This window comes from Peromyscus californicus, unplaced genomic scaffold (genome assembly GCF_007827085.1).
Source record: "Peromyscus californicus insignis strain IS unplaced genomic scaffold, ASM782708v3 Scaffold_8__1_contigs__length_139910024, whole genome shotgun sequence".
In the NCBI taxonomy this organism is placed as follows: domain Eukaryota; kingdom Metazoa; phylum Chordata; class Mammalia; order Rodentia; family Cricetidae; genus Peromyscus; species Peromyscus californicus.
Window position 1 is genome coordinate 56,707,265 of NW_026294606.1, and position 23,998 is coordinate 56,731,262.

The 23,998-nt window shown below is 38.0% G+C and overlaps 2 protein-coding genes across 8 annotated transcripts in view; both read right to left on the minus strand.

The window, feature by feature from the left end:
* LOC128103612 (aldo-keto reductase family 1 member C13-like) overlaps nt 1-23,073 on the minus strand; it is a 51,383-nt gene extending 28,310 nt beyond the window's left edge. Inside the window, exon 1 of the mRNA XM_052728141.1 lies at nt 23,003-23,073. The gene's annotated coding sequence lies outside the window, so the exon portion shown is untranslated. The remainder of the gene's footprint in view (nt 1-23,002) is intronic.
* Nucleotides 4,514-23,397, minus strand: LOC128103613 (aldo-keto reductase family 1 member C13). Of its 7 annotated transcripts, none has more exons than XM_052728144.1 (11): nt 23,003-23,097; nt 22,425-22,581; nt 18,644-18,773; nt 15,482-15,649; nt 14,958-15,074; nt 13,599-13,676; nt 12,972-13,094; nt 12,163-12,272; nt 11,391-11,556; nt 6,225-6,307; nt 4,514-4,780 (listed from the first exon to the last, which is right to left on the minus strand). In XM_052728144.1, the coding sequence occupies exons 3-11, from the start codon at nt 18,725-18,727 to the stop codon at nt 4,738-4,740; spliced, it is 972 nt and encodes a 323-aa protein (XP_052584104.1). In that variant the 5' UTR covers nt 18,728-18,773; nt 22,425-22,581; nt 23,003-23,097; the 3' UTR covers nt 4,514-4,737. The 7 variants fall into 7 exon arrangements, with proteins under 7 accessions (XP_052584104.1, XP_052584106.1, XP_052584105.1 ...); XM_052728146.1 differs by having other exon boundaries at nt 22,404-22,581; XM_052728145.1 differs by having other exon boundaries at nt 23,009-23,090.
* Between the last annotated feature and the right edge of the window lie 601 nt (nt 23,398-23,998).

Below are 23,998 nucleotides of genomic sequence, written 5' to 3' on the forward strand. Positions count from 1 at the left end.
CTTAGATCTTCTTTTGTGTCTAAAACTGTGTCACATCTAAACAGAATTTATGGGAAGAGTTTTATGTATATAATACAGTAAAGAATTATTTTAATCCCTGTGAACTATTAAGACAGTAATTATTCCTGGGTACATGGCTGTCACTATTTTGTACATATAAAACTCCACCCATAAGTTCAGTTAAGTTGTGAGCACAGTTCTCTGTTCTTTTGTGACCAATCATAATTCTGTTATGTCTAAGTTGATCTGTTTTGGCAAATGTCAAAGGGTATATCTAGAGCCTCAAAATTCAGGACCAAGGCCTTGGTGGTCATGCGATCATTAAATACTATTTCTGGTGTTTTACCAAGCTATTGGTTTGTCTGATTTAGAATTGGGTTCCATGGACTCACACCAAGCAGCTCTCATACAAGGCTGAGTGTTCGAATTAAGCGAAGTCATGAACCCAGAAACAGATGAATAGACTCTGATCATTCTCTGTAGTGGGTACCTGTTCCACCTATGAACTTCAAGTACCAGCCTCTAGGGCATGGCCTCAGGGGCTAGTTTAAGCTGAGGGGAGAGCTGCCTGTCCTGTCACATTGCACTATAAACTTTTACCTCTGATTAAGATATTTTGTATATTGTCATAATTTTGAGGTCATTGTCATAATACTGTATATCTGTTTACAGATTGTTTACCTTAATAATGTAAAGCCTTAGTTCTTAGGTTATTTAGTTATATAAGACTTATAGATTAACAGTTACCCATGCTTGTCATATCTATAGTTACATTAGTTAGGCTTTCCAAGTTTACAGAAATATATGTCAGATGGATAGGTAATCTTCAAACACTTCATAGACCTAGAGGATATGACACTTATATGTTTTGAGAACTTAGAATTCTGTTGACGTGAGACACAATTGCTCCTGGTATCACCAATCTACTCCCAAGAGAATAATGGGCCTCAAAGACTCTCCATATGGAAGAGTCTTTGGCAAAAAAAAAAAAAAAATAGCCTACTAGGCAAAGAACTGCATTTGCCTCTGCTGCTGACCGTTTGTACGCTGTCCTTTCTGGATGAGTAGAACACAAGCAAATGCAGCTGCTGAACCTTGCCAAGACAGGGTAAGATAGTCTTTCAAAATTTCTGCTTATGAAAATGGTCTGTCAGTGGCTGGGCAGTGGTGGTGCACACCTTTAATCTCAGCACTTGGGAGGCAGAGGCAGGTGGATCTCTGTGAGTTCGAGGCCAGCCTGGGCTACCGAGTGAGTTCCAGGAAAGGTGCAAAGCTACACAGAGAAACCCTGTCTCAAAAAACCAAAAAAAAAAGAAAGAAAGAGAGAAAAAGAAAGAAAGAAAGAAAATGGTCTGTCAGATAATCTATGCCTGTAGCCAAAAATGGATGCCCCAACGGTGCTAAGAAACGTTAGGCAGCTGTCCAGGCTGCCAACTGTCTCTCTCAATTCTTGCCATTTTCAGAAATTGCTTGTTTGCACTTCCCGTTTTCTCAGGTAATATTTTCCTTCTCAGGTCTTCAATGGGGTTGAAGATTAGATAAGTACAATTGTAATCCTCTCATATCTTAGCTAAGAACATTTTAGGTACTGAAGTTAGATTTTTCAGGATAGGACAGCTATTGGAGTAATCTCTGTAACTTGTCATTTACCTGTGGTCTGGCTATTTCTGGACATTTAGTATGTGTTTCTTGTTTGATGTTGTTCTTGTTGGTTGTATTTCTATTTTGTTTATGTTACTACCTTTCCCTCTCCTGGACAATACTTGATAATCATTCCAATTATATATAGTTTTATATCAGGTTAGAACTTCCTTATTTAGACAAAAGGGGAGAGGTAGTAGATACCTGTTCCACCTATGACCTTGAAGTACCAGCCTCTAGGGCTTGGCCTCAGGGGATAGCTTAAGTTGAGGGGCACGAATGCCTCAGGCCCCTTCTCTCCTTCATGGGTTGGATGGTGCAGACTGACTCAGGCAGCAGGACCAGCATGGGACAGGACATCAGTCTTCCAGGACTCTATGACAATTTTGCCTATCCTGTTTAGTGAGTTGTTCTCCCCAATATAATTTCTAAATAAATAGTTCCTTTATCAGTATTTGTGGATTATCTTCTATAATTCTCTTCATAATTTGTTATTCATAATTATTTGCTGAAGGGTACAGCCTTTGTTTTCAATTATTAGTCTGTTTTTGCATCATTTTTTTGACAGAAATGTGTCTGTAACAGAAAGAGTTCTGCTCTTACTTGCACAGACCCATTTATTTAAAGCTTATGCATACTTACTCATTTGGACAGTGGTAAAGCATGTGTGATTAACATTCAAAACACGCCAAGCAGTTGCAAGTTTAGGGAAGGTGAGAAACCCACTTTTCAATAATATCATCACTTTCTCCCTATGACTGTAGCAATCATGGCTTTTTTTTTCCTCTAAAGTAATTGTTTCAGACATTCTTGTTAATTTCATTGGCTTTTTCACATGATCTCAGTGCAAAGCGAGCTGTGATCCATTCATAGCCAATGCTACATGAGAGAGGACTATGCTAGGGCACTATTCAATTTTACTTTGTAAGTGACACTTTTAAAGGATGGATATTTTTTCCTGTTGGATATTGTACTACTTACTGCTCCATGAGATCTGAAGTTACTGTAGCTTCATTCACCCAGCCTGAACATGAGGTCAACACACAGGAGAAGTGCCAGTAGAGAGGGAAGAAGAAAAGGATGCTCAATGAACAATATCCAGAGTGTGGTCTCTCACCACACTTCTTGTTGTGGAAGTAAATATTTCTGTGATACTTCATCAATATGATGTAGGTTTATAATGCAGAGATGTCCTAACAACTGCAAGTGAAGGTAACAAAGGCTACACACCCATCTTCCATTGCACTTTCCGAACATCTAAAATCTCCTACAATTTCTTAACATTTGTGAATCCACAACAAGATTATAGGCTTTTGTGAATCTAAATGAAGATGAAACAATTGAGCAACATGGGCTGGAGAGAAGATGACTCAAAGTTAAGAGAAATTGCTTCTTTTCCAGAGGACATAGGTTTTGATTCCTAGTACTCGCATGATGGCTCATAACCATCTGTAATTCCAGTTCTAAGGGACTAATACCGTCTTCTAATTTCCCTTAGCACCAGGCATGCATATAGTACACAGACATATATACAGACAAGCACACATATGCATAAAATAAAAATTTTTTTTCCAAAAAATATATTGAGCAATAGTAAATAAGAATTAATATGGAAAAAGGATAATGGTATATTAAGTACTCAATTCTTTCCTAAAATATTAAATTCCTGGTCAATTTTCTAAACATTGAGAAAAAGCTATTGGTCATCATTTTAATCATTTTCAAATGCAAAAAAAAAATATTTTCTATGGTAAATAAAGATTCTGTGGGAAATAATTTGTAAAATTCCTAAAGAAAGCACCATAAACCTAGGCTTGCTGTCTAATGTTAACTGCTATTTATGAGGTAAACTTTATGTGAGAATTGAAGTATTAAGAAAATTGTTCTGAAATGCACAGATTTGGCATATTGGGACCTATAAGATCAGTTGCTTTGAAGAAAAAATAACTGGTAACTGTTGATGCCACCTACATATCAAGACCACATGCTACCAGGCAGGCAGGTCTTCTCAGTGTGAGATGTAAAACTACCTGTTTTGGGGATCCTGTTGTTACTAACAGTTGCATCTTTACTTGGTTTCTGTAAACAGCTGACTGCTTACCAGAGCCTATTAGACAGTTAGCCTGGGTTACATGTTTTTTCTGATGTTTTCCTGGGGAAAATTTGAAGCTTCCTAGTCCAACATTGTGTTGACATCTTTGCACACTAAATTTTCAGGGATTCGGAGATCACATTCCATCAATGCATCACAATACTTGTAAGTATTTTTAAATTGATGAAAATTAAAGTTCATTCTCTTTTTTGTATCTTTACAAAAATAATGCTAGGAATAAATCTCTGATGTGTTCTTGGATTAAATTTGTGAAAATCTCCTTTTGTTTGTGAAATGTAATTATCTTCAAAAAAGAGAAAGAAAAAAGGAAAAAAATCAACCTTGGCATCATTTCTAGGTAGAGCTATGATCAGCTCCCTCCTCCTGAAGTCCCCCATCCTGACTTTGAATGGTCCTATTAGGCTGGTTCTCATGTCACCCTTTTAGTCTAACCTTTTCAGGAATGCCTCACTCTCCAGTTCCAAGACTCTAATGCTAAGCAGCTAGAGAGAACCTGGGAACTGTTGGTCAACCTTTCCATGTTTGTCTCACCTTCCAGACTGAGAATCACAGACTGTGTGCCATGTTTTCTTGTTGACTCATGGCTAGAGGACCACTAACTCACAAACAACTACTAACAGCCATTCCCTGGTCTGAAAATACCACCTAACCCAAGTCTGAAATATTTATAAAATGGAAATCATCATCTCCAAACACCACCCACAGACTTCCATCAAAACCAGTTTTGTGTCATAATGATTCATAAAAAAAACAAAGTATCTTTTGAGGAGAACATGTTATATTTATTTTGAAGCATCATGAAAATTAAATCCCCTTTTTTCAAGACTGTTAGCCGGAGTTTCAGCTGAATGTGAGAGTTGCTAAGCAGCCTAGGTTGACTGGAAATGAGGCATCCACCAAACAGCATCTGAGTCCCATCACCAACATCACTGTCCACACACCATAACTTCAGTCAGAGTCACAGTCATGACTAGGTCTTCATGCTAATATTCCTCAGAAAATGGATATTCAGGGTGGCCAGCAAGACTGAAATAGGAAATAAAAACAAACATGCACTGTATGATCTTCTTTTGCAGTGTAAAAGACATGATATCTAGGAAATCACCATGGAGGTGAAAGTTAATCTCTTCATTCCCTGATATGTTGCAGAAGGTGATATTCTTACAGTCACTTACAAACATTTATTAGAAATGTGTTTTTTTTTTTTTTTGGTTTTTTTGAGACAGGGTTTCTCCTTGTAGCCTTGAGCCTTTTCCTGGATCTCGCTCTGTATACCAGGCTGGACTCGAACTCACAAAGATCCACCTGCCTCTGCCTCCCGAGTACTGGGATTAAAGGCATGCGCCACCACTGCCCGGCTAGAAATGTTTTTAAAACATTATTTATTTATACATTTTTTCCAATTATGTCCCTTTGCCTAGAACAGAATACACAAAGACCAGTGTTCATAAAGACTCATTTCCCTTAGCTTCATTTTTGCATCAATCAAAGAAAGAAGAGCCAAAAATCCTTCCAAACTTCAGTCTCCAAAGAAAGGAGAAAAAGTATGAGTCACTTTAGTTCAAGGTTACTCTAGATATTGATCAACACGAAAATGCCTTAATATGCCTTAAAATGTTATCTATGCCTACTACTTTCACTTCCATTTAATTATTAGTAATCCATTCATTATTCACTCACTGCCCATTATGAACAAATTAATCTATTAGACTCGGGAAAGAATGGCATTAATAAGATGGGCATCCATGTCCAAGGAGCTAACTGTATAATATGTAGACCTCTATATATAAATAACAATCCAAAATAAGCCATGATAAAAATCATTCATTGTTAAAGTGTGACAAGAATTATTCACTACTTACAACAATGGCTCACTCACTGAGCTATATCTCTCCTTTGCCTCATTCTGCTCTCTACTAAAAAAATCTTATAATGATAACACATATACCAATTTTACATGGTATTGTAGATTTTCTAATTCTCCTTCAAACATTATCATATTTATTTCTATGGAGAATTAAAATTCCAACAAGTAGAAGATATAGATAGATGATAGATAGATGAATATGTATATATATATATATATATATATATATATATATATATATATATATATATATACAATCTTCATTTGCAATTTATAACCTGTTTCCAGCATGAAATTTTGTAACCACAGATCATGAAGGGAAACTAAAGATCTTCGGGTGGCTATTAATGTTCCTATGCAATAGTGCTTTTCCTGAAGGTTCTTTTCTTAGTTTTGAACATGACTTTCAAAACTTTCTCTGTTTTGCAATTACCCATCCATATTTTCAAAAACCTAGGGACAAATGCTGTATGAACTATCCCCATGGGAAACTTGCTACAGATGAATAGGACATTCGGTTACTGAACCATCGTAAATGGAAGAGGGAGGGAGAGACTTGGACATGAAACAAATTGAGGTGAGGTGTTTATCAAGATTACTTACAAGTCAGCTGCAAGATATCGAAAATTTTTGTTCAGGCCATCTAGGGTTTTCATATCCTCAGGAGACAACTGGAATTCAAAAACCTTTCAGAAAAACAAAAGGTTTTGGCATTTGAATGAATCAGATTTTATGTCTCAAAGGCAATGTGAGTAGTGCATATGTTTCTAAAAATAATGAACATTGTTTATCAAAACATCCATGGTTAATAAATAACAAGTAAAAATGAAAGAAAACTGCTTTTGAGATATATTAAAATTTCACAGTGCCACAGATGAGAAAATACAAACAAAACATTTAACATCATCTAAAGGCAATGGCATCACCTACATAGTTTCAAAGAAATCTAAAGCAAATTTTTGAAATATATCACACAAGACAGTCATTTGCATGGAAAGTTACATTTTGTAATAAATCAATGAATAACTAAAATGTAAACAATTGCTCATTCAATATTATGTAAGTCAAGACGTATCCAAATTCTAATTATATCATGTTCATACAGGACAAAAGAGCTGGCTTTCAAAAGGATCTTCTTATTTAAATTTGAGACATTTTAACTTCAAAATGATTTTCACTAATTGTTCACATCTTAAAACATATGCAGTGGTAAGTCTCTTCGTGCCTTAAAAATATGGAGACAGAGAAGGATGGAGGGAAAGACAAGGAAATTTGTCAACAGTGTAACAACTGATGAATCTAGTAAGACACATAATTAGGGTAGTGGGCGAGAGTAAATAAAACAGTTGAACAGAGAAAAGAAGTTATAAATGTAATTATTCTGAATAATTCATTTAAAATTATATATATATATATATATATATATATATATATATATATCTTTCTGGATAATGCTTTACAATACATAAAAACTACAATTTAGAGAACAGTTTAGTGGGAAATAACACAAAGCCTTGGTAAAATAGGGAAGGGGACTCTTGCCTGACAAGTGAAAAGATGTGATGCTCAATCACATAGTAAAAGTGCGAAGACTGTAGTAGGTGCCCTTTTCTCATGAAGCAATAAAAAGAGAATAAAAACAAGCAAAAATTTGGAGAAGGCAATTCAGCAAATGCTTCTGAATTGCATAACAGTCACTATTGAGACTATGTAATTGCAGAAAACTCATAATCCATATTTCTTTTTGTTTGAGAAAACAGAACATCTTATAATTACCTACCTAGAATTACAAATTCTTACACTTCTATACTTCTACCCTTCAACCACCAGTGTTCATTTGTGTGGGTGTGTGTATATATATGTATATCATTGTCAAATGACCATATATAGATCATATCACATCACATATAATTATAGATGATAAATATTACATATACTTACATGATTTACCTTATATATTTATCAAATTTATGTATTTATCATATATATATATAATACATAGATAAATTCCAGTCTCTCACGCCTATACAATTCTGCACACATCTGCAGGCATTTATTACAAAATCTGGGTTTATTCTCCTTCTCCAGCAGCATTCCTAGGAACATCAGCAATACTTGCCTACAACAGTGGGGCAGTTGTAACTGTCTGCCAGGCTTAAGTATCAGAAGCACCTCTGATTCAATTGCTGCTCTGGTTTTAATATCGATTTTTTTAAACTAAATTTCTTCATTTACTTTACATCCCAATTGCAGTTTCCCCTCCCTCCACTCCTCCCATTCCGTCCCCACACCTCACATCTGTACCCCTTTGTCCCCTCTCTGTTTCTGTGTGGAAAGGGACAAGACTCCCATGGGTGTCAATGAAGCATGGCATATTAAGTTGAAGTAGGATTAGGCTTCTCTTGTATTAAGGCTGGGCAAGGTAATGTACTCACTTATAAGTGGATATTAGCTATAAAATAAAGGATAACCATGTTACAATCCACAGACCCAGAGAGGCTATGTAACAAGGAGGGGTTCAAGAAAGGAGGCATGGATCTCCTAGGGAAGAGGAAATAGAAGAGATCTGATGAGTGGACTGGAGGTGAGTGGAGATGGGAACATGAAGAATCTGGTTCAGGGTGGATGGAGGGGGAGAGCATTGAAACAAATGACTGGAAAGGGGGCGTTTTGGGATCAATCAGAAACCTGGTACAAAAGAAACTCCCAGGAATCTACAAGGATGACCCTAGCTAGCTAAGATTTCTAGCAATGACGGATGCTTAGCCTGAACTAGCCATCTCCTGTGACTGGGGAGGGGGAGGCTTCCAGTGGAGGGATTGGGATCCTGGCCCAGCCACATAACCTTGGACTTACTGTCTGTCCTGACTATGGGAAGTATGGAGGGGAAGGAGGAAAGAGTGACACAGAGATTGTAGGAACAGCCAACCAATGACTGGTCCAGCCTCAGACCCATACTATAAGAGTGAGCCCACCCCTGGCACTGTCTGCAGCTTCAGGACCCAGAGACCTAGGATAGAACCAAACACGATTGGGGAAAAAAGGTAAAGCTAATGATGCATAATGATATTCTGCTATACTCATAGTTTAGTGACTACCATAATTGTTATCAGAGAGCCCTCATACAGTAACTGGTGGAAACAGATGCAGAGACCTATAGCCAAGCATTGGGCCAAGCTCGGGGAATCCTGCAGAAGAGAGGGAGGAAGAATTGTATGAGCCAAGGGCGTCAACGACATCACATGGGAACACAAAGAAACAAGTAACCTGGGCTTGTGGGAGGTCACAGAGTCTGGACGAACAGCCAGGGAGCCTGCATGGGACTAACTGAGGTCCTCCACACGTGTGACAGTTGTGTAGCTTAGTCTACTTGTGGGACTCCTAGCATTGTGAGCAAGGGCTGTCCCCAATGCGTTGGCTGGCCTTTGGGAGCCAATTCACACTCTTTTTTTTTTTAACCTTTGTAGAGCTTTATTGGGAGAGAGAGAGAGAGAGAGAGAGAGAGAGAGAGAGAGAGAGAGAGAGAGAGAGAGAGAGAGACGCACTGAGGGGGGAGAATACGAAAGGAGAGAGTGCAGAAAGAGGAGAGAGCACAGAGCCCAATCCACACTCTTGATCTGCACTCTGTTGAAGTGACTTTATACCTTCCCCCACGGAGGAGATGTCTACTTGTCACCCCTTGAATCTTGGTGGCTGTGCAACTTGCACTGGACATTTAATCGTGACAGAAGCAGTGATTCTTCAACCCTGTGCTTGTCATAAAAGGCTTCTCACTGGCTTGCTTTAGGGCTAAGTGCAGAGACCTGGGAAACTTTTCAGTTGTAGAAAACCTATATGGAACTGAGGAGAAGATCAGTCCACTGAGACTGAGAGGCAGCATCGTCCTAAATATATGTACAACAGTTCCTTAAAGAGATGTGAAGCAACTCAGCAAAGACAGATAATTTCCACTTAGTTCAGGCTAAAGTAAAGCAAATGTTTTAAATCAAAGAACATTGTTTTTTTAAGCTTTTAAAAAAAGCTTTTATTTGTAGTATGTGCATTACAGGAAACACAACACAAGAAGCCAAGAACAGCCACCCAGTCACAAGCATCTCATCTTGATGTGTCCTTCTAGATGCTGCAAGTGTACACACATTTAGGGAACTGAGATTATACAGTATGTACCATGCTTTCTCCCACATTGCGAATATTCACCAGCTAAAAACCCCATGCTACATGAGTATTTTGATAACCAAGAATACACACGCTATCTCAATCTGTCAGACAAAACTGTAATCCTGTCTTCCTTGGCAACAAAAATTTCAAAGAAGACAAAAATGGCTGCAGGCCTCTTTTTAGAAAGAGTCATAGAAGGACTGACAAAGTTACAATTAAAATTCTGCATTCCTCAAGGCTCAGCTTACAAGAAAACAAAGCCACAGACCACATGAAGTACAGCATTTCTAAGTTTATCATGAGATCTATACACTAAAATATGAGGAAGAAGGCGTGTTCCTGCTCAATAAACGTATTCCTATGGAGGAGCTGAAGATGCACCTACAGAAGGACTTCTCGGGATGTCAGTCTCAAAACAGCACAGCACTGCAGATCTTGCCCTGCGAGCCTCCTTCTGCCCCTCCACAGTCAGCCTAACAACATGAATTAACTCACACTGTCCAGACATGGTTTAACACTTCTATGCTCAAGAGGAACCTTTTCTATCAATCTGTCAAGCTATCCCTTTGACCATATGCTCTCCTTTAGGACATTTATGAATTTCAAATGTTGTTGAATGAACTTTGTGCACAAGAAACACAAGAAATGCACATATGGATCCCTGGGTACAGCATAACAGTTTTCTATATGTGATGGTCCTAGCAAAGAGCTCTTCCCTCACCCATGCTCTCCTCTGCACAACTCCAGTTCAGAATGATTCTAGTGAGAATATTACAAAGATAACTCCCAGAAGACAGCCCTTCCAAAAGACTAGCAGGACATTTATGGTGACTATCTTGCTACTTCTAACATCCTTTGGGCACTGGGACTTGTCCTCTACTACTTGGCAACATTAACTGAAATGCACACATGAACAATAGCTAGACAACCGGGAACCAAGCAACAGGCATAGTTCCTTACTCTGCACTATTCTTTCCTCTATCCACCTCCACCACCTGGTAAGAGCATCTGCTCAAAGACCAAGTTTAACAATCCCATACTCTGGTTTCTCTTCAGATCATAAAAATCTTTCGCCTTTTCAAAGAACATTCTTAAGTAGTTTTTTATATTAAACTACTTAAGAATGGTTTCTTTACTAACTACTAACATTTTATACTATGATAAAGTATACTTACATGAAATTTCAAAAAATTAACTAACATAAATGAGTAAGACAGAAATATACAATTAATATATATATATACATATATATGATGAGTATTAGAATATCTAAGCATGCAATGAATTAAAAGTAGAACCATAAAAATTTCTAGAATCAAAGTTACCTAGTCCAGAGCACTCATTTCACAAAATAAAAAAGAAATGCATAGGAAAGGGGTATGTAGTACTTGGCTAACAAAGCAAAGCAAATTCTACATCATCTCCAACACTATTATCAAGTCATGCTGCTGTTTGTGTTGTAGACAAAACTTTTCTCAATGCACCTGAAAGCTCACATATATAGAAAATGCTTGAAATATAGGCTTGAACTAAAAAATGTTCACAGAGATTTGAAGGAAGCAAGCACATGGAAGATACTATGTAACAACCCTAAGAAGGAGAACTCATCACCTGCAAATTCTCTTTCATCTCATTTTCTTTGAAACTCTGGGCCAGGGGCACAACCCCACGCTGAAGCAGGTATCGAAGTGCAATCAGGGCAGGGCTTCGCTTGTTCTTTTTGGCCACATCACAAAGAACTGGATCATTCAAGAGAACTGGAGAGTTCTGGTCCACCCTAGCAGGAAAGTAGAAATGAGTTGCTGAGGCCAAGGTTTTTGGTGGTGCTTCAAAACACAGTAGAGGGCACATACAAGACTGGACATGATGGTTATGGATAACAGTCAACTGGACAAAGTCTAGAATCATCGGGAAGATGGGCTTCAGGGATGCCTGTAGGGCATTATCTTATGATGAGAATTGATGTGGGAAGGCTCATGTTAATTGTGACTGCAACACTTCCCCTGAGCTGGGGATCCTGGACTGTATAAATGAAGAAAGTGCTCAGATCATTAGTGATCTTCTGTTATTCACTGCTTCTTGATTGTAATGTAAAGGGACCACCTGCTTCCAGCTCCTGACACCCTGACTTCCCTACCATTGTGGTCTGTAGCCTGGACCTGTGCACCATAACCAGGCCTTTCTCCCTGAAGTTTCTCTTGTACAAGTACTCTGTGGGAGTGATGGGAAAAGAAAATAAGATTCCAGGGCTACTCAGGAGTCCCTGAACCACCAACTTCTGCTTCACCGGGTTCTTGCAAAGAAAGATCCCTCTCTCCCTGAGAACTGAGTGTTATGATGCTAATTGACAGTCTTGCTGCAGGTATACTCTTTTTCATATTACCATTCTTTATATCGTTGTGTTCCCAGAGCACCATAAGCAACGAGAACAATGTCTTTTGATTTGCAGTAATCCAGCAGCTTACTCTGGTTTAAATAAAGATGACATTCAACCTATGAAAGAGTATGATAGAAAGATATCAGATTATATCAAATTCTCATATTATGATGAATAAAAATCATTAATGTCAGTAAAGTATAATAAGAAAATTATATACAATATCACCTTTGAATTTAAAAAGATCAAGCAGTTGCAATTTTTCTTGAAAGGCAAAAGAACTAATTTTGGAAGATTCTGCTAATAACATTTGACTGGGCAAGTTTTTGTGTCAAAAAATAGTTTGGGGTCAGCAAGGTAGTTCAGTGGGTAAAGATGCCACCTGCTAAGCTTAATAAAATCACGAGGAAGGATCATAATAAGATGGTGAGAAGCATCTAAACTCCACATAAGTCCTGAACACTGACTGATTTTTATTTTAACTTAATCTTTCAATAAAATGTCCCATGCTTCCTCATTATTCGAGTTCAGGGAGAAGATCACTTTGCCCTGCCCACAAATTCTGCCTACTGGACTAACTTTAAATTTACACATTCTCCAACACTGGGCTACTAAAGTATGTCCACATTCTCACCAATACTTTAATAGTCCAAGGTTAATTCAGAAATTCTCATGTCTTTTGAAGCAATGATGCTGCTCTCAGAATCTTCTTTTCCACAAAATAAAAATCACTTTTACAGAGGGAAAATGGACACATGTCAACAGTACAGAGTGAGGAAAACCATGAGAAATGAGGAGGGAATGACAATCCTTACCTGATTGCAGACAGGCTTATACTTAAGTCCTGGCTTATTCAGGATTCTCTCTAACTGCTTGTGGTTAAAGTTGGACACCCCAATAGACTTGACCAATCCTGCATCCTTACACTTCTCCAATGCCTGGTGATGAGAAAGAGGTTGTGAAGGGCCATACTTGCAATTGGCTACATCAATATAAAGAGAAGATGGAACAATTAAAAAAAATTATCTAGAGTGAGACATATATTTCAGCATTGGAACACTTGCCAGTGTGTACAAGGCCCTAAGTTTGATTACAGACACTAAAAAAAGTTAGGGAGGGGTGTATTGCCCAGGTGATCACTGGACTTAAATATGAAGAAGTCAAGATAATGGTGATATTAAGAATAAGATGCCTGGCAGTGAGATATTTCTATGACATCACTAGAAAATTGAGGATGCTATTACATAAGGTGGCAAAATAACACATATTCCTTATTATTCTGAGTGCTTCTTCACTTTCCATCTATTACATTTTAGTAGTGCATTTTCCCCCTTCTACTCCAGCAAATACATATGCATGTAAATGAATTTCTATACTGAGGGGAAAATGAGCTGACTCTCCCTCCTTCTGCTTGCTCTATTGTCCTTTGGAAAAGCACTTACCTCCCACGTGAGACAGAAGTCCACTGTGTCCAGTAGTACTTTCCCTTGGTCATCTTTTGGAAAATCATTATCCCCTGCCTGGAAGAGAAATGTTTGTTAAATAAATCTCACAAAAACACATGTCTCACCTATAGTAATGTTTTTAATAATGTCTTGGAGGAGCTGGAGAGATAGTTCAGTGATTAAGCTTCTCTTTCAGAGGACCTGGGTTCAATTCTCAGTACCTTCTTGGTGGGTGACAACTGTTTGTAACTAAGTACCAAGGGTCCCAATGCCCTCTTCTGACCTCCAGTGACAATAGTGCACAGACATACACACAAGGCAAACACCCATACACATTAAACAAGTATTTTTTTTTAATTTTAAAGTGTATCTTGGAAATAAGACAGTAAGCAGCCATAAAGTGAATGAGGCATCAACTTATACACTGTGTTTACAAAGTGTTACACATGTAGAGTTGTAAAGTTATCTTTAGGAGCCTAGTTTTCCTGTATTCTCTTATGGTAATTATATGAATAATTAAATATTTTCTTGATTACAATAATTTTATTTTTGAAATTATCATATGATTACATCATTTCTCTCTTTCCCTTTTCTCCCTCCAACATCAACAATGTTTGCCCTTGCTGCCTCTCAAATTCATGGCCTCTCTTTTTGTAATTGTTGTTACATAAAACACACACACACACACACACACACACACACACACACATACACAATCATATAAAATTCCTGCACCTAAATAATATATTCAAATAACAAAATGAGACCTGCTAATTGACCTGTATTCTTTTGTCCATTCTTTTTTTTGGAAAAAAAAGTTTCCTATGCACTGGGAAGCCCAGTCATTGCATGGCCTGGACCTCCACCAAAATTTATATCAATCTAGTCCCAGTAATAATAATAAGCATGAATACATGTGGGTCCAAGGGCAGCCATGAGAGCCAAGGATGGCCAATCAGGACTGAGTGCAAGATTGATTATGATAAGAAAAGATGCAGAGAAGCCATAAAGTGTCAATGACCTTGATGCTGATACTATCTTGGGCCACTATTGCCACCAAGAAAGAAAATAGGGGCAAGACTCAAGCAAACACCTAGTAATACAAATAAATGTGAAAGATGTGTACATACAAGATTTTCTGGAAGTTACTTCTACTCTGTGATTCTGACAATATCTTGGATACCTTATTTCATAATCCAGTAAACTCTTTGTAGAACCTACTAAGAAGTTTAATAACATAAACTAACTATATGAAGTTATATGAAATTATAATGGAAACTTGTCTCAAACATCCATAAAAATTATTTCCATGCCCCCATGCAAAAATATGTACATTTGACAATACAAATCACCTACTTTCATCGGCACTGGGTAATGCATAATGTAAAGATCAACATAGTCCAGTTGAAGTCTTTTCAGTGATTTTTCCAAACTAGACTGGACCAGCTCTGGCCGAAAACAAGTGCACCAAAGCTACAGAAGTTGAAGAACAGAGGTTGTGATCAATTAATACATTGCACAAACATGCACACTTATTTATCCTAATACTGAAATATGTTTTGTACTTGAAGGAAAGTTATAATCATTCCCTTTATACCAGGATTTACTTTACTCCTAATTAACAATGTGAACTCAATTATATATTTTTGTTATTGGTAGCTTGTTTATTGAACAATGAAAGGAAATTACTCAAGAAATAAAACATATACTACTAATAACATCCAACAACTGAAATATTTTTCATAGACATTATAATCCACTATTACTTTCACTCACCATTTCTGCAACTGACACCTTTAACTAATTTCTGATCAAGTAATATAATTTTCACTTCCTTATATTTCAATAATTTGTACACTTGCATACTATAAAAACAATACCTTTGTAGTGATGAACATGTCTTCTCTCTTTACAACACCAGCTTTAATTTTGCTTTGAATGGCCTGTCCTACCTCTTCTTCTATTTGATATGCAAAAGCAGTATCAATATGGCGGTACCCAACACCTATAGCAAGGTTTGCAGCTTCCAGTGACTTACTCTTGGGAGCCTAGAGGAACAACCAAAAGAGATATTTAGAGATGCATGTTCTGACACCTAGTTCAGAATAAGCCATGATGGGAGTATACTAGATTAGAAAGAATTTTGTATTTCAGTCATCCTCGGATCACTTGTGAGGCAAGAGCCTAGTCCCCGATCCTTGAATTTCCACTTTCTACTCCACAAAACACAACAAATTCTCCAGAAACATTGTAGATGTCACAGAAAATGGAGTATCTCCACAGACTCAAATGGTTGCCTATATTTTGTCCCACATTTCAGGCAATGAGTCAAAATCTGCTTTCTCGGGGTCTTTCTTAATTAATAGCAAGACTTTCACATCTATGAACTTCTTTATACCCATGCAGTCCTGATACTTATTGGCACTGATGAATGCCAAGCTCACCTTGTGTTCAACTGTTTGCTTAAAAGTCACACTCAATTTATGTAGTGGTGTTACTAAGCAAACATGAACATAAGGAAATCTGCTTGGAATAAAGCACAATTACAAGGAGAACAGTGTCCTCCTTGACCCCAGCTAAGACATTGTCACAAAGGGATAAGAAAGCAAAGATCACAGACACTAAGCAAGGTCAGGTTAATATTAGGGAGTTGGGCAGAGAACAGTGTCCTGGGTCAGGCTTTCTGTATATCCATTCTCTTTACCTGACAGACCTAAATACTGACAAGAAGAGAAATATGACCCTAGGAATATATCCTCATTAAAAACAAATTACCTACATCCTACTGGAGATTAGTCATTTGAAGTGTCAGTCCTTTCAGCCTAATATCATTTGTTTAAAATAGATATGACTGGAATTAAATCTAAAATTACTGCCTTGACTGTGAGATTTGGATAATGATATGACAGTTCTTTTATTAATGGATTTAAGATTGTGGCTGGGGAGATGTCCCAATCAATAATGTGTTTGCTAACAACTCTCAGAATCTTAGTTCAGACCCCCAGCCCTCATGTAAAATCAGAGCATGGCATAGTGGTATACACATGTAATCCCAGTGCTTGGGGATGCAAACTCAGGGCGATCCCTGGAGTTCACTGGACTGCCAGTCTAGCTGAATCACTGAGTTCCAGACTCAAAGGCAGACCTCATAAAAACAGAGTGAGACCAGTAGAGGGAGACTTTGACCTCTAGCATCCACACACCCAGGGAACAAACTCATATGTCATCATAAACATTATACAAAGGGGTTAAAAAGGAAATCACACAGCCATTTCTGACTATTTTAATAATTTCTATTGTTATCTTTCCATGAAAAAGCACAGTGACTTAAATTCTGGCTTGTATCACTTTCTGTGGATACCAGACCTGACTTATCAAAGATTAAAGCCACTTTGCAACACTGAGGCTTTAGCAGTGGCCTTGACCTAATCCTGCTTTTTGTGCCACTTTGCAAAAGAAACAAATCCTATATGTTTCTCCAGATTTCTCTATGTATACATGCAAAAATCTAATAGGAAGGAAATGTACAAATTTGAAGTTAAGGGGAGTGGTCCTCTGTCACAGAATTAAAGTCTCGGGAGCTTTACAAAATAAGAAATTCTCTCCAGGTTAAGAAACGGTACACTTTGATGTTTTCAGTTCTGGGGACCACCATGTGTTAAGTGAACCCACAGGAGTCTGTTAAAGGATCTCTAGAATTTATTGAGATATAGAAGGGAGATAATACACTCACGGACACAGAACAAGTAAACACTACTGCTTATTCAGCTGTTCTTGTCCTCCATTCTGTCCAGGGTTTTGGGGAACCAACCATCCGGCCTCTGACCATCCAAGAGAGTACATGACAATGACTCTCCTTCAGCTCTTAAGGTGTCACATACAGACGAAGCCACGCCCTAGGGCTTGTACCCCAAAAACAATGGCTGAACAGAATGAGTTTTCCCACAGCAACCTTGCTCTAACCTCAACATGCATTAATGAAGACCAATAATTCAGACTCATCTTTACTAGGTCCTCCTTCCCCTATCATAATGATGCATTACAAACTCCAGTGAGTTTCCCACATGAGAATTTGTACATGGGAGAGCTTACTTAGCTCTGGTGCAGTATTCATTGTGCAATGCTGAAGACTACCCCAAAACAAAAGTGAAATATTCCTCAAATATTTGTTTCATGCATTAATCTACAAGGAGACACTCTGAGTTACCACACAGATTTCCCTGCGTCTATCCTCCTTGAAAGGAAAAACGGTGTCGTGGATTGTAGACATAAACAGAGAAGTCCTCTCTCACACTGCAACCAAGAAAGCTGATTGGCAATCTGGTGAAGTTCTTCTCTTCTATCAAACTGAGAAACATAGACATAGGAAAAGCATAGTGCTCAGAATTGTTAGGTCAAGAATATGTCCCTTTAAGTCTGGAGCTCAGAGCCTGAAGATTCATGCCAAGTTCATTCTTAGAGGCTTCAAATAAGAACAGTAAACCCACAGGCAGGTCTGGGCTAGAAAAGCAAATCCAAGAGAAAAGACACAGTCACATCCTGCCAAGCCCAGGCTCCCAAGCCTACAGCAAGAATAATCAGAGAAGATAAAAAAAAAAAATCTTTCTTCCTATCCCTGAAGTTCCTGACTGAGTTACAGTAAATGTTCCGATGCCACTGAGGCATGTACCTTATAGCTCCATCTTGTACAACTCTAACATCCATCCTCAAAGAACATGTTTTCAGAGTTAGGCCTTCCCTTTGTTCTCCATTAAGCATGCCTTTTTGCTGGATCACCAGGAGCAGGGAACTTTCTCCCAGAGAAGTGAAAGCATGGAGAAAGACCCTATTCTGCCAGAATCCTGACTCAACTTATCTAGGGAACCAGCTTGGTCTCCTACCCAAAACCACCAATTGTAGATGCTGCTGTAACCTCTATTTAACAAAATTAATAAACAAGTAGGGACTCAATCAAACCCGGGTGCAGGACAAGCCTAACTCTCTGACTTCCTGTACATGGAATAGCTCTAGCTTGGAAATAACTGAGAATCATGTAGTCTTACCTCTTGGGGTTTATAGGTGCCAAAACCCAGAGCAGGAATGAAGTGGCCATCATTTAGTTTGACAAACTGCTGTTTGGAACTCATGGCTTGCCACTCTTCTGCCTAAGCACGTCCTGAATCTTCTGGTGCCCTAAAGGGGAAGGTGGTAAACATTATATATCAACTTCCTGTCTACTGGCTAAGAGGTGGCACTCCCATTCTGGTGGTTAACCATTCCTACTTACTGGCTAATGTTTAACCATTTCTACTCCCTAGATAATGATTAACTAGTGCTACTGTCTGTTTGATGGTTAAACAATACTGCTGTATACCTACTGTTTAAATACTTCTATTGCCTGCCTAATGGACAGCCAACAGAAAGGAGAAGACCATGAAGTTAAAGCTTAATCTCTCATGGAAAAAAGGAAACCACTCATTTTCATATGAAGGATGAATTTTAAACAAAGTACTATATACTGATAGAGTATTTGTTTTCTGTAATTTTCTTTTATTATCAATATGTTAAATTTGTGGAGAAGAGAGTGACTGAATAATTATAATACTTCAGACACTTATTGTCCTTCGATCATTATGAAGCCTTCACTTGACCATACATCATTGGAGATAATGAGCTGCAACTCGCCATATAAACATATTAAAAGAACAAAGAAGCTACAATCGAACATTTAAAACATTTTGATACTCAACAATTAAATTTAGTCAACAATTATAAATAGAAAGGCTAGTCTTTTTTGAAATTTTCCTCTATGTTTCCATTGTCATTGTCACAAGTACAATCCTGAAATGCATAAAGGGGACAACACAGAACAGTGCTTAGTGGTTGATGAACAGTTGGCAGCTACTGGATATTGTTTTACAACAAGCAAGGGGACTTAAACATTACTATAGCACTCATTGTTGGGCAGTTTTGAAATATTTGTGTACATGTGCTGGGTTTGCCAGAAGAGAGTGTCTCATCACTTGGGGCTGTAGTTACCAGCAGTCATGGGTGACCTAGCTTGTTATAAGATTGTTGGTCAACCATTCTGGTCCCATGACCTCACAGCAACCACTCTTAACCACTGAGCCATCTCTTCAGTGTCTGATTTTTTAGATAACTATAAATAAGATGTTAAATGCAGATCAATATTTTATAATTTGTAGCCTCATTAAAGATTCATAAAATAACTAAACTTAAAATAATCAAATGACTATGAGTTTGGAGTGGGAGAGCAAATGTAAAGTATTGATTAGATACTATTCTATGTATTTTTTTCTATTAAACATAGACTATATTGGTTTTCACTAAAACAGAACATTTGAAACCAGAACGTGCGATAATTTTTGATGTAATGTGGCCATACAATGTGCATTCTATACAAGATAAGGCTGAAATTTATAAGACTTCATTCTTCTGAAAGAAACAGTTATGGTAATTAATAACATTTCTATATTCTTTCCAACCTAGAATTAATATCTGTCAAGTTGGAGTCTGGAAAAAAAAGTATTTATTAAGAAATATAACGAGGGCTGAAGAGAGTGCTCTGCTGTTAAGAGAATCAGCTCCTTTTTGAGAGGATGAAGGTTTCATTTCAGCAGCCATTTGGCAGTCCACACAGTTATGTAACTCCAAGGGATCTCACACCCTCTTCTGGCTTCCATGGGTACTACATGCATGTGGTGGATAGACAAATTATCTATCCACATAAAAATGAATTGTGTAGAAAAGAATACCAGCTATATTTCATTTGTGCATATTTTCTGTTGCACAGAAATAGAGATCTATCAATGTGACAGAAAGAGCCTGTAGTTCATTCTATTGCTTCGTAGTATTGCATTTGTTTACATGTATGTCACATCTTGTTTACACCTTCATCTGTTGATGGAAATTTTAGCTCCTTCCACTTATTGAAGTCATGAAACTCCTTTTTAACATTATCACACTTTACTTTTGGTTGTCTGCAGACTGTTTGAGTGTGTGTGTGTGTGTGTGTGTGTGTGTGTGTGTGTGTGTGTGTGCAAATGTTTCAGTGTGGAAGCTGATGTCCTAGAGAAGCCAATGTTAAGAGTCATTACCAAAAGCTACAAACTCCAGACCAAGTAATTTTGTGCTACCAATTACAATGTGGTATGAAAGTGAAGAGCTTCAATGAGCAGAGAATCAAGTAGTAACAACTGAAGAGCATCTGTCGAGGTGAGACACTGTGACATCAAGAGTAATTTCTCTCATGTGGGAACATGCATCATGTCTCATTCATAGTCATGCTTCTTTCTTCCACGTGCTTCCAGGGTGAGAAAGGAGAGGACTACATTTAGAATCAGAAGTTGAAGCTCCTACAGGGTCTGGCTCTTCCACTTCCTCTGCTTGGTAATATCAAGCTAATCTCAACCCTGCCCTTCTGGTTTGGGGGATTCCTTTACTACCTCAAGGTTTCTGATTCTCCCTTAGACCTTCTCAATGATTGCTTGTGCTTTTTCATATTTATACAGGAAAAAAAGCTAAATAATCATGACTCCTCAGCACAGTTGCTACATGACAGGTGTGTTTTCAAAGGGCTATTGGCTGTGTTTATTAAGAAGATGCTGAAGGTGTGGAGGAAAATAAGTTCTCTCAGACTTCTCATAATTCATATGTAAAATGGCACAGGCTCGAATCAGAACACCAGCAGAGAAGATGGCCAACTGAGTAAAATGACAATTTTTCAAGAATAGAGTCAAAAAGCTTTCTGATATATCACATACATAGTAAGAAAAAAGAAATGAACTCCATGTTAACTCCCCAGATTTAGTAAGTCCAACAACTGAAGGAGCTGGCTGAGGAAATGAGAATGGAGCAGATTTTCCCAGGAAGACAATAAGTTGAATTTTAAACACATTACATTTGACTTTCCAGGTATCCACCTAAGTGTGTAAGACAGTTGTGCCACTAAGCCTAGATGTGTGCCAATGACACATATTTAGATTTTGTTGGAAAATAATTTCCACCTTAGACACCCTGAAATTAGTATGAAAATGAGTGGGTTAGTATGGACATTAATGAAATGATACCTGAGACATCCTATGGTTGAGTTGGTGAAAGGAAATTTAAAAGGAGCAGAGACTAGAATGGAAACTGAGAAGTACAGGTCCTGTGATACAAGCAAATGGAAGGGGATATTTGTTCCAAATTTCCCCCAAGTTTGCAGTATGCAGCAATGTGTCTTTTCTTAACATGACCCACATGACCTCACAAAGCCCTAGTTTTTCATGAGTGCTCTTTACTGTGTGTGCTCGGCTGCCACCAGAATGTTATGACAAGGTGGTACACAGCTCTTTAGTTATAACCATAAATTTTAAACAGTATTTTATAAATTAGGGGCAAAGTAGAAGTTATAGCTTTTGTCCCAAACCCCAGCCTATGTGACATATCCTCAGATTGATGGTGACCAAGCTCTTCAACATGTGTCAATGAGTCCTACTTCCACCCCTATAAGCTGATATAGGAAACAAAGCCACAAAGACTTAAAAATACCACAGCAGCGAAGGTCATTGTTTCTCTTTGAAGTCTTTGAAGGCCCAGAAATCTACATAATATTTTTCCTCACACATTGGAAATGTTTGTCCCATTAAAATGTACAATCATAATTTTTGAATTTTTTTAGTCAGATGGTAGCATAAAGGCATTCCTCCCTGAACTTGAATCAAACAACAGGCATGCAGCTATACACACAAGTGGGCAACCCTAAATGACAGAAACAGAGTGGCCCAACACCCATGGCAGGAAACTGAAGGACCATCTCACCTTGCAAAGTTCAGTGCTCACCTTCCTACATGTCCTGCGTGTCTAGTTTATACAACATATCATCAAGCAGTCAATGAAAGGGCACTTTTTTTGCCCTTGGCTAACTTTTGCCACAAAGAAAGCAAACTCCATAATGAGTTTCTTCAGTGCCCATTATCTTCTCTGAAGTAGATTGGTGCTGTCAGGAGCAGACATGTCTCAATGTCCAGAAAGTCAAAGTTCTTAAAGCATTTTAAATGCCATATTCCGTAGATCTTGAAGTGTTTGAAGATTAACTACCTGATTGAATTATATCTATGTATATCTAGAAAACTTAACATGACTATAAGATTGACTATCATAGACTAATTATTAATCTTTATTTCTTAATTATCCATTACAATTTAAATAAGTTACATAAACATACCTTAAACAAGAGTAGAAATCTATATTTCTCAATTATACAATACAATTACAAATGAGTTGCACAAAGAAAATACTATAAACAAAAGTAGAAATATACATACAGTATAACAAAATTAACTTTAAATTTGTATCAATAAACTAAAATCTATAGCAATGGAAAATATTTATCTTATATTTCTATATCAAAAGTGGACCTGTACTGAGCACCAGAAGTCCTGCAGGAGGTCTCCAGCTTCCCCTGCTCTCAACTCCAGCTCCAGTCTTGCTTCTTCTGCATTCCAGAGTGAAGAAAGCACCACACAGAGAGCAGCCAAGAGTTTCAATTTAGAGAACAAGGAAGCAAGCATTCTCTTCAAAATAAGAACAGGCTGGGCCCTGCAGCAGCACTGAGGGCCTGGCAGCCAGGGACTTCTATTTCTCCTTTCCTTCATAACACTTGCCCTCCCTCCTCCAGGGCAGGCACTTCTAGGAAAGGGGCTTGCTTTCCTCAGGAGCCCCCTTTCCTCGGGTTTCCATCTAAGATAGAGAAGGATTAAAATATGTGTAGGATTTTAATTACCCATAAAATGAGAAAGTTCACTGTGAATGCTCCCCTGAGCATACCAGCTTAAAGTGACTCAGCTTCTACCACCTGCTGTTATTTATGTTCTATTTGTGGGTGCAGACATGAGTCAGTCCTTCCCCAGAGCTAACCTCCTGCCTAAAGTTTGTGAGTGTTTAATATTCAAAGCTTTTTGTTATGATGAAGTGCCTACTTGATAACACAACACAAGAAACAGTTAGCCATTGTTACAGTCCCCAAAGGACCTAGGAATTCTACAGAGATGCTTTTGTCTCTCCTGGGCTAACAGACTATTTAAACAATGGACCCCAAGAAGTTAGAATTATCCCAGGAATCTTTCCCTTGGAGAAGGAAAGGCTGAAATTACAGGTGCAGCCAGAAGACAAAATTGTCCCCAGGAGAAAGACTTATGATGTATTAGACCATCTTTCAGGAGGGATTGGAGCCACAAGGGACCACAATTTGACCACAGTACATAGTTATACATACCTCACACCATAATAGTGGTCATTTCAGCTGAGACAACTCAGGGCCTTCCGTTGCGATATGCAGATAGTGGTGGTGGATATAATAGACATACTCCCTTGGAGAGTGATTATTAGCAACTTTAGCTGGGATGATAACAGCT

Excerpts from the sequence above, each read along its gene's own strand:
- LOC128103613 (XM_052728149.1), bottom strand. The coding sequence starts at position 18,727 with ATGAGTTCCAAACAGCAGTTTGTCAAACTAAATGATGGCCACTTCATT. Across the intron at positions 13,677-14,957 it reads ATTACCCAGTGCCGATGAAA|GCAGGGGATAATGATTTTCC; the intron begins GTAGGTGATTTG and ends TTTCTCTTCCAG. Across the intron at positions 13,095-13,598 it reads ACTTCTGTCTCACGTGGGAG|GCATTGGAGAAGTGTAAGGA; the intron begins GTAAGTGCTTTT and ends TCTCATCACCAG.